The sequence below is a fragment of the Brassica rapa genome, chromosome A02 (assembly GCF_000309985.2).
Source record: "Brassica rapa cultivar Chiifu-401-42 chromosome A02, CAAS_Brap_v3.01, whole genome shotgun sequence".
Classification (NCBI taxonomy): domain Eukaryota; kingdom Viridiplantae; phylum Streptophyta; class Magnoliopsida; order Brassicales; family Brassicaceae; genus Brassica; species Brassica rapa.
Window position 1 is genome coordinate 30,369,180 of NC_024796.2, and position 10,098 is coordinate 30,379,277.

At 33.9% G+C, this 10,098-nt stretch overlaps 2 protein-coding genes across 3 annotated transcripts; both read right to left on the reverse strand.

The window, feature by feature from the left end:
- Positions 1–841: 841 nt before the first annotated feature.
- Positions 842–2,085, reverse strand: LOC103855032. Its single transcript, XM_009131994.3, has 4 exons — positions 1,953–2,085; positions 1,571–1,629; positions 1,197–1,473; positions 842–1,121 (listed from the first exon to the last, which is right to left on the reverse strand). The coding sequence occupies exons 2-4, from the start codon at positions 1,582–1,584 to the stop codon at positions 963–965; spliced, it is 450 nt and encodes a 149-aa protein (XP_009130242.1). The 5' UTR covers positions 1,585–1,629; positions 1,953–2,085; the 3' UTR covers positions 842–962.
- A 3,624-nt stretch (positions 2,086–5,709) lies between these two features.
- LOC103855112 lies at positions 5,710–9,692 on the reverse strand. Of its 2 annotated transcripts, XM_018656897.2 has the most exons (7): positions 7,674–9,692; positions 7,217–7,578; positions 6,830–7,130; positions 6,511–6,741; positions 6,266–6,423; positions 6,128–6,187; positions 5,710–6,024 (listed from the first exon to the last, which is right to left on the reverse strand). In XM_018656897.2, the coding sequence occupies exons 2-7, from the start codon at positions 7,559–7,561 to the stop codon at positions 5,980–5,982; spliced, it is 1,140 nt and encodes a 379-aa protein (XP_018512413.1). In that variant the 5' UTR covers positions 7,562–7,578; positions 7,674–9,692; the 3' UTR covers positions 5,710–5,979. The 2 variants fall into 2 exon arrangements, with proteins under 2 accessions (XP_018512413.1, XP_033141658.1); XM_033285767.1 differs by having other exon boundaries at positions 6,266–6,417; positions 7,217–9,692.
- Between the last annotated feature and the right edge of the window lie 406 nt (positions 9,693–10,098).

Genomic DNA, 10,098 nt, shown 5'->3' on the forward strand with positions numbered 1-10,098 from the left:
TTAATTAATTGATTTTCATTTTGTTATTGTTTCAGGACCGACACTAGAAGAAGCAAACGCATACCCAAAAAAAATGAAAGAACGAAGAAACAATCAAATCGCTGATAAGTACAATCAAGACTGAGATCGAAAAGTGGCTTAAAGAAGAAGATGAAAGCGGCAGTTGAGGTTGAAAAGTCTGAGATGAGAAAGTTGGGGTAAGTAAATGTTATGACTGATTTATCAATGATAATTCAGTATTTTGATTTAATTTTTACTTGTTACACAACAAGCAAAAGGGGAAGATGAAATCCATAGCTGAAAAGGAGGAAGATTGTGATGAAAACAAGATGTTGCGTAAGTAAATGTTATGTCTTCTTACTTTTCTTTTCTTAGGTGCATAAGCAGCTCCAGCTAGATGAGATCATTTGGCACTACACAATCTTGAAACGGCACCACATGCTTAATTTTTATTTTCCCACTAAAACCATCTTCTCTCAACTTTCTCTTCATGTATTTATAGATATGATCTATATTATTTGGAACTCTACGGTTTTCCAAATCCCACCATAAGTCTATTTGTATCTATCTACACAGAAACAATCATATTATCAAACTTGTGATCCCGTTTCAAACAATAATTTGGATAAATCCTACGTAGAACCCAAAATATACTCTCGTAGATGGTAGTGGAGATTGAGAGTCAGTGCTATAACAAATGTGCTCTAAATGCAACCACTTTGTTTATTTCATTAATGTTAAGTTGTCAAACCCTACGCTTAACAAATTTGATACATTAAGGTACACTTTGTTTTTAAATAAGATGTCAAGAACATATTCCTCTATATTTGTGTGTGCCGTATGCTATTCAAAACATGAATGAGTGGGAATAAAGGATGTATTTTGAAGACTCCATATAGTTCCTGAAAGTAATACTTTTACAAAACTGAAAATATATATTCTTAAGGATATAAACTCAAAAGTCAAACTGAAGTTTCCATGTTAGGTTGTTCACCGTCCTCTGTTTCCTCTTGCTCGTTTTCTTTATGAGCTTCCAGAGTAGGAAGAGGCGGTAGCAACTCCTGCACTAGCGCTAGTATCCCCTCTATGTCGATTTCTCGTTCATCAGGCCTCTCTAAGATCTACAAAAAGTCGCAACAATCATCAAACTCCAAACGCAATGATAAGTGAGACTTGGTAAAAAGAAGAACACAAACCGGCGTCAATTCGACATCAGAAGACGGTCTGAGGTTGATGATGTTGAGAATCTCAGCTTTGGCGAGTTTGAAACCTTTGCACTTGTCTGAGAACTTGGTAACGCTATCTCGCGTTTGAGTGGAAGCAGCAGTCTCCATCAAATAATCATAGACCTTGTACTCTGATCTAGAAACTGTTTCTGAAGCTATAACTCTTGTAGTATCCTTTGATGCACCTCTTGAGTTAAGCAAATCAAGCACCTCGAAGTTTGTAAGCGCACCTGCGTTTGCCTTCACTCTGCAAACATATCCACATCGAAGTTTTGATTCATAAAACAAAAAAAAAGGGAAGGACTTAGAGTTAAAAAAAAAAATACATAAATGAAAATAGTTACATTATGTTCTTCATCTCTGAGGCTTCAAATTCAGACAGGAAAGATCACAACTTTCGCTCCTGAAACATCAATTACAGCATCAAAATTCAAATTCAGACAGGAAAGATTACAACTTTCGCTCCTGGAACATCAATTAGAGCATCAAAATTCAAATTCAGACAGGAAAGATTACAACTTTTGCTCCTGAAACATCAATTAGAGCATCAAAATTCAAATTCAGACAGGAAAGATTACAACTTTCGCTCCTGAAACATCAATTGGAGCATCAAAATTCAAATTCAGACAGGAAGAGTACACAGGTTCTTAAACTAATCAGTTCTAATCTTCTCAGGAGTACAATGAAAACGAAGTCATCTAGATACTAACAGAGCAGAAGACTTACGTTATGTTCTTCAGGAGATTTTGTAGTTTCTCTTCTTCTGAAGATCGGACAAAGCTCGTCGGGAAATCGTTTGGTCGTGTTTGTTCGCCGGCGAAAGAATATGTTTGAAACTGGTAATCTTACCCTAAGTCAAACGACAACGTTTCCAAATAAACGAAAGGTAAAACTTAGAAGGGCCCATTAGGCCCACGGTAATAAGCCCAGAACGATATGCCTTTTGCTTTTTCTTCTACGGCCCAAATCTTCAGTTCTGTGAATTTTTCAAACCCAAGAATATGTCCTAATAGATGCATGCACTCTCTTAATACTGTTTTCTTACTTGGTGATGCTGCTTTGAATTCTTTGGCATATCTTAGATTCTGACAAATTAAATATAGAGTACTCTTTAATTGATTATTATTTGATTTTTGAGTTTTAATTATTGCAGAGCTTTTCATGCTTCAGAATTGCTTACTTTTTTCTCCTGAACAATGGCTTATTTTATCTTCCAATGGGACTCTCCACTCATTAGTCCACATGTGGTAACATTTCATACAATTTTAATGATTAATATGTGTATTTTCATAATATTGCTCTCTTTCTTTAAGGTTCATCTTTAGTGTGATCCATTACGCGCAACTATATAACACTAAAATAATACATATTGTATCTCTGGCAAAGATTTTGAAGAATTTAGATTTTTCTCTATTGATATGTAATGTAAGAAAAGAAATCTAATTTTTTTTCTTCGAAAATGTAAAAGCTTGTAGTGATTAGAATATTACATGTTTAGAGTTTTATACATGTGGTTCCTATCGTAGAATATAAAAGATATAAGAAGACTTATTCATTACAAAGATTTGAACTACTGACACGAGCTTAAGATTATTGGGATAAATGTATTTTCCAATAAAAAAAATGCTCAATTTTGATATAGCATTGGACAAATCTTTGAGTTTGATGAACTTTAATCCTCTTGTTGAGATCATTTGGTACTTCACAGTTTTGAAACATCACCACGATCTTAATTTTTATTTTTCCACCAAAATCTTGTTCTCTTAGTTTTTTCTTCATGCGTCTATAGACTGTCTTAGCATATAAATCATTTGAAACTCGGAAATTTTCCAAATCCCACCAAATGATGATATTTTTTGTATGTAATTGCACACAAACAGTTAATATGAAACAATTGTACATAATCCCAAGACATTTATTTCTTATTATGAGTCTATATGCCTTAATACCCAAATTATCTCATTCTGAAACAATCATTGTCATATCTAATATTATGATTTTAATAGAAAATAAAGAACAAACTTGAGAAACTAGATAAACCATTTTTTTCATTTTAAGAAGCATTAGTAATTGTTCGTAACAAAGAAAATCATTTTTATGTAAAAATGTTCTTACAAAATGTAAATTCAGCACTAAGCACATCTAGATAGATAATTTTATGTTTACGTTTAACATTTGCAATAACATTATTTACATTGTAAAGTTTATTGGTCATGTGCACAAAAGATTCACATTACTTATAAAAGCCAAAACCAGATTTTTAAAAATAAAATAGTAGATGTAATCATGGCTAACATTTACATTAAGAGTGATGGTATTAACACAAGTATAAGATGCAATCATTTATAAGTTCGCTTGAGAAATATGAAAATTTTGACAACTAAAAGAATATTAAAAGGTTGGAATGAAGTATTTATTCATATATTTATCTAGGAGAAGAAAACTAATAAAAACGAATGTTGAAAAAATAGGTGATTTGATTTTTACTAGGTTTCAAGTTTGAGATTATAAAGACAAAGAAAAACCGGAGAGTATAAACAAAAATATAGTTTGAGATTATAAAAACAAAGAAAAACATAAGATCTACTAAAAAATTTCAGCTCTAGCAAAGATCTACTAAAAAGTTTCCAGCTTCAATGTTAGAATAAGATATACTAAAAGTTTTCACCTTCAGATCTAACAAAAATACAAGATAAAACCCTTAACTGAGCTAAAGTTTCATCATTTTTCACTAAAATCTAAGGAAAATGAGATTTGAGAGACTGCGATAGAAACCAGTTGATACCAAAGTTCATGTAGCTTGCTACTCATTAGTGATAATGAATGTAATAACACGAGTGTAAGATGCAATCATTAATCATTGATAAGTTCGCTTGAGAAATATGAAAATTTAAACAAGTAGAAGAATATTAAAAGGTTGGAATGAAATATTTATTTATCTATTTATTTAGAAGAAAAAAATTAATCAAAACAAATGTTGAAAAAGTAGGTGATAATGTTTTCCTTAAAAATTTATTCATGTAGTTTTTTTAGTGGAACTATTTGAATTCTATTTTTACTTTAGTGTTAAACAAATTTAGAAGAATGCTTAATTTCACTGAGTGTATTCAATGTAATGTCTAAAGTAATTTGATCTTTATGAGTTTTAGATGATTTTAGATGAATTATAGAATTTAATATGATTTTTGTTAAATTATTATAGAATTTCAGTTTTCTATATTCTTTTGATGCGACCTCGTGAATTCGTCAAAATTTTCCTCCTCCTCAGCTATGAATTTCACCTTCTCCTTTTGCTTATTGTGTAATAATTAAAAAATCAAATACTAAATTATCATAATAATTCAGTCATAACATTTACTACTTACCCAATCAAGAGACTCCTCTGTTTTTCTAACTCCACAACACCCCTTTGCTTGTCTATATTTTCACGAGTTTAATTATTTTCAATAATCGTGGATTTCAAAATAAGTTAATTAAATGTCAAGTTTGATAATATGAATTTTAAATTAGTTTTTAAAATTCATGTTTGAATAATAGTTAATTTCTCATTTTAATGGAAATCACATCCTAACTCTTTATTGAATTCACTTCTTAAGTTGATATTCAACTGGTTAAAATTTAGTGAAATTTTCTTTAATTTTTGCTCTTTTAAATACAAAATTGGACCATAATTTTATTTGGGCTTAAAATGGGCCAAGTCCTTAAAACTAGAAATATTGCCCGATGAAGTATTTGAAATGGAAGCAGCCGAACGTGACTGTAGGATTGTGGTCTCAGTAGCTCACAGTAATCATTCTCTTATTCTTCCTCCCTCTAAGCAGTTTTGTCAAAGCCGGTTTGCATATCGTTTCTACATGTGTGCAATAGTCTTCGAGTTAGGCTTAGAGCAAGGCATTTAGTACCTAGGATTATCGATTTACATTTTGTTATATCTCTCCGTTACTAGGTGTTAGTTGCATGGAGTACTGTTCAGTGCAACTGCAAGAGAGAGCTTTACTACAGGGTAATGTATATACTCTCTTATGATTATTTTTGTATTTGAGAGAAAAAGAGTAAGGTCCATCTTCTTCATACTTGCGGTTATTGAGTAACTAAAAGTGGTTTGTGTGTAATGGGTGTGACTTTTTTTGTAAATGGTTCACTACTCAGCTGGAGATAATGGTGTTGCTAACCCAACTATGCAATCTTACAAGTCCAAAGTTTGGTAACTACTTAGTATGAGGCTAACGAATCTCTCATTTCTATAGGAACATATTGTGGATTGATGAATTTTTATAGGCTGATACATAATGGTTGGTTAGTCAAAGAGTTCCTTGTTAAAAACTGAGACATGGTGTACTGTGCATGGAAACTCTTCTCTTCAATAAGAAAGAATACATTTAGTTCATGTTATTTCGGTTTCATATTCCTCCAAAACAGAGGATTCAATCACAGGACAATCTGCTATTCAGAAGTTATTCAAGAAATTGTTAACACTGTTGTGTACTCAATCACCTATGTTTGAAGAGCCTTTGGGAAGTGAACAAAGTTAGAAACAGAGATCCAAAAAAAGACAGAAACTCTTAAGAGTACCAAAAATACATTTTGGGCCTAGTTCTGGAGTCTAGACGCAGCTATCAAGATCCATTGCTACAATATATATATATAGCCATTGTTTTAAATACTTCAAAACGAAACATAGACTAGGAAACGAAAAATAAAGATAGGATAGGATTAGACACTAATCACTTGAGTCACAACTTTTCGACCTCGACTAGGCAGCTTTCCTCAACCGCTTGCTCTCTGGAAAACATTCTTTCTACAATATGAAAAAACACAGAGTTGTGAGAAATGGCATGCATACAATTTTGTCTTTCTGGTAAAATCTTATTAAATTAATCATCGAGGAAAAAAAAACTTGCCTTTAGCCAGTACAGTCGCCGCTTCTCGGAAGCTTCAACATGCTCAGTAATACCCTCCTCCTGCTTGCTAAAATGGTTAGACAAAAATGTATTGATCACAAAGAGAGAGAGAGAGAGAGAGAGAGAGAGGATGCCTACTTCGGAGATATGTTTTTTACTCGAGAGATGCTTCATGAATTTATCCAGGCGTTTGCGCTTAGAGAAGCACATTTTGCAATAAAACATTCCGGTAGACTCAACAACGCTTTCACTACTTCCACTGCACTTCCGAAGAACATGTCTTTTGGTCTCTGAAACTAATAGCTTTAAGAGATTAGTTTGGTGGTTATATATATATATATATATATGGAAGTGGATAGAAGAGAGGTAATAAAACAAAACACCTGCAAGTAAGCTATCCCAGAGCCACTCGGCAGAAGTGAGCATGACTGACATTTTCCAAGGCCTAAAAGAATAAGCCCAAAACAGGTTGTATTTCTTTAGTTGTTTTAGCCTGGCAAGACTACCTCCTAACAAATATTCAGCCCCATCCGATATGATCATCATTGTAGTCGGAGTAGGATTGTTATCTCGCCATAGCTTCAAATCATCAAACATGCGACTGTATATGAATTCTGTTGTTTCAACAAAACAAAAGGTAAATTGCATGCAAGGGATAGTTGCTAATTTATTTTTATTTTTTTAAATTCCAAATGGACTAACCCGGAAGGGCATGTGCAACATCGATTCCAGTGGAAGAGAGGGCATGAAGGTGGCGTTCAGGGGTTTGTTTATGGTCACCAAAGGCAGTGATGGAGACAGGACCAGAGTAGCCTAGTTCCTTGAAAGCTCCTTCCAAACTGGGACGGACCCGACGAGCATCATAACCGTCGGGAATAGGACACTCAGACATGTCCCAACTCACATGGATTTTAGCTGTCGCATATTCAGGCGTCGCAGCATAGTTCTTCCCCCACCTCTTCGTTACAGATATAAGTTGTGTAGGCTGAGGGTTTAACACCTCCTGTAAAACCAATATGTTTTAACTCTTAATTAAACTGATTTTTTTTTTTTAATAATTAAGCAGAGAGAGAGCGAAAGGATGGTTACTTCTATTGCATGCTTTTTAGTGGAGAGATGCTTTTTGAAACTCTTCACGCTTTGGCAATCCAAAGAGCAAAATTCGCAATGAAACACGGTAGATAATTCACCCGCCGTGTCTACGCTTGTCGACGTCGTCCCATGTAGTAATTTTTCCCAGAGCCACTCTTTGCGAGTGTACACGAACAATGCTGCGACAGGCCTAATTGAATAAGCCAGAAAAATGTTGTAACTCGTGCGTTGTTGTAGCCGGGCCAGATCCCAGTTGAAGACATCTAGCATCTGATTGGTTATGATCATCATTGTAGCCGGAGGAGGATTATCCTCTCGCCATTTCACCATATCAAGGTACATGACTGCGCACGTGCTTTCTGTTTCATTACAAAGGAAACATACTCACTATAGATACACAAGATCTAACTATAACATTTTTTATATTTATGATATAACAACTAATTGGACTAACCAGATCCGATATGTACCACCGCGACTCCAGTGGAAGATAGAGCTCGTAGCACGTGTTCACACTAGTAGAAATTACTCCTATAGTCACGTTTTAGTCACTTATGTGTGTGACTATTTTTTGATTAGTCACGAAAAAGTCTCGATTAGTCACAAAACATGAAAATAGGAAAAAACGTGACTAATCGTGTCATTTCCGTGACATTAATAGTCATGTTTTTGTCACAAAAGATAATGTGACTAGATATAGACACGTTTTGCCACAATAATTTCGTGACTAATCGGACATAATTAAAAACCGTGACCAGATGGTGTTACTTTTTTTAAGTAGTCATGAATTTGTCACATTTTGTTCACGACTATTTAAATCTCTAAACCCTAAATGAAATTTTGAAACCCTAAACTCTAAATATGCAATGTAGTTTACTATATTATAGCTTAAACTAAGATCTAACTCTTATACAGAGTTAAAAGATTTTAATTTCTTTTTTCAAATCATAACTTTAAACATATTCACAAACCCTACTTTAAACCTTACCACAAAGCTTATCCAAACATCAAAACTTAAAGAATAAAATGACGACTCAAATATAAAAATTTTAGTTAGTTAAAAATGTAAATAAAAAATATAATTTTATATATACTCAGAAGTCAAATTTGTAGTTTAAAAACAATTTTTAATTTTTCTACTTTTAAATGTGAACTAAATCATTTTAAATGTGGATTGAATCCTTTAAATTTTTAAATTCCTCAATTTTGAAGTTAACTTCTACATTACATTTTTAAATTTTATATCTAATAATCTAAATTATCTGAAAATTATGAACCAAATACCTAGAAATAACAACTTAATGATAATAACAAAATACATATAATGGTAGAGGATGCATGTGTTACAAAGAAAAAAGAAAACAAAGTCGGGAAAAAAAGAAAAAAAAAGAAAGAAAGATAAAAGCAAGATACTTTAGTGAAATTTTCTCATTGGTCTATACCTTTTGACAAGGATAACTGTCTTAACCATTGATCAATTTGATCTAATGGCTCATATTACTTCCTTCCTTTTTCTCTCGTTCTCCCATGTACCTTTTCCTCTGTAAACAAGTATTATCTTCTTCTACAAACGATTCTCTTCCTCTTAACACAAACAAATCGATTTCATCGATTCTGGTCACCTAATTCCTTTCTTCTACTCCACTCACATAATCTTTTCATCAACCACTATCGTATTTTATCAAACCGAATCTCTTCCTTCTGCCATCACCAGATCTCCTTCACTGTCTACCAAATCTACTCCTACGATACGATGTTGTTGTTGCGCCAGAGACTGGTGTGAGATGCAGTTATCGTCGGAGTTGTTCGGCATCAGATCTAGATCGTACAAACATCCCGGCTCACAGATCTGGCATGGAGACAATTTGGAGTAAAGAACAGCTGGAGTAGTGGAGGCACACCAGAGGCGAAGGATGAGATAGCGGAGACATGCCGCATGTAGTGACGAGGCGGAGGAGTGACGAACCGGAGGCGAGGTGTGACGAACCGCAGGCAGAGGCGCGACTAACCGAATGCAGAGGCGCGACGAATTGAGGCAGTGACGTTACAAACCAGAGGCTGAGGCGGAGCTGTGCCGGCGAAGTTAAATCTCCGGTCAAGCTCACGCTTTTGTATATATGTTATATGTATGATATATAAATATGTATATGACACCATATATACGAAAAACATATTTGTATTGTTTTTTAATTCATTAATTCTTAATTTACTAATTATATTTTTTTTTGTTTTTTTTTAATAAATAGTCACGGAATAGTCACAAACACTAAGCGTGATAAATATAAACCACGAAAAATAACAGTGTCAAAAACGTGACTGTTTTATACACGTTTAGTCACGGTAAATTTTGGTCACGATCGTATACACACGAAATTTTTTCGTGACTTTTCGTGTCTACATCAATGTATAGTCACGAAAAATTAGCTTTAGTCATGAAAATTTTCGTGTCTATATAACATTTTTCTACTAGTGTCAGGGGTTTGTTTTTGGTCGCCATAGGCTGTGATGGAGACAGGACCAGAGTAGCCTTGTTCCTTGAAGGCACCTTCTATACTCGGACGGACACGATGATCATCAATACCCTCTGGAACCGGACAGTCCTTCATGTCCCACCACACCGCTATTTTGCCTGTCTTCGCCGCATCGTTCTTCCCACTCATCTTCTCTAAAGGTTAACAAATTTCAGACACAAGTCCTCTACCACCCGTACTAGGGTTTCTTTTTAAGTTTGTTATTTTTTTCTTTTACGTTCAAACTACTGGGGCTAAATCTAAAGACAGATTATGGAAAAGAACAAAAAAAGGAAGGAAAAAATTGTAATATATTAAGAAAGGAAAAGTAGTCATATTTATAAATTCTCATTTACAAAAGCACCTTTT

What these genes read in the sequence shown, in the direction of transcription:
- LOC103855112 (XM_018656897.2), bottom strand. Translation starts at nt 7,561, where the DNA reads ATGTACCTTGATATGGTGAAATGGCGAGAGGATAATCCTCCTCCGGCT. An exon ending in TGTTGCACATGCCCTTCCGG is followed by an intron (nt 6,742 to 6,829) that starts GTTAGTCCATTT and finishes TTGAAACAACAG; the next exon opens with AATTCATATACAGTCGCATG. An exon ending in CTGGGATAGCTTACTTGCAG is followed by an intron (nt 6,424 to 6,510) that starts GTGTTTTGTTTT and finishes TAAAGCTATTAG; the next exon opens with TTTCAGAGACCAAAAGACAT.
- LOC103855032 (XM_009131994.3), bottom strand. An exon ending in CTGATGTCGAATTGACGCCG is followed by an intron (nt 1,122 to 1,196) that starts GTTTGTGTTCTT and finishes GACTTTTTGTAG; the next exon opens with ATCTTAGAGAGGCCTGATGA.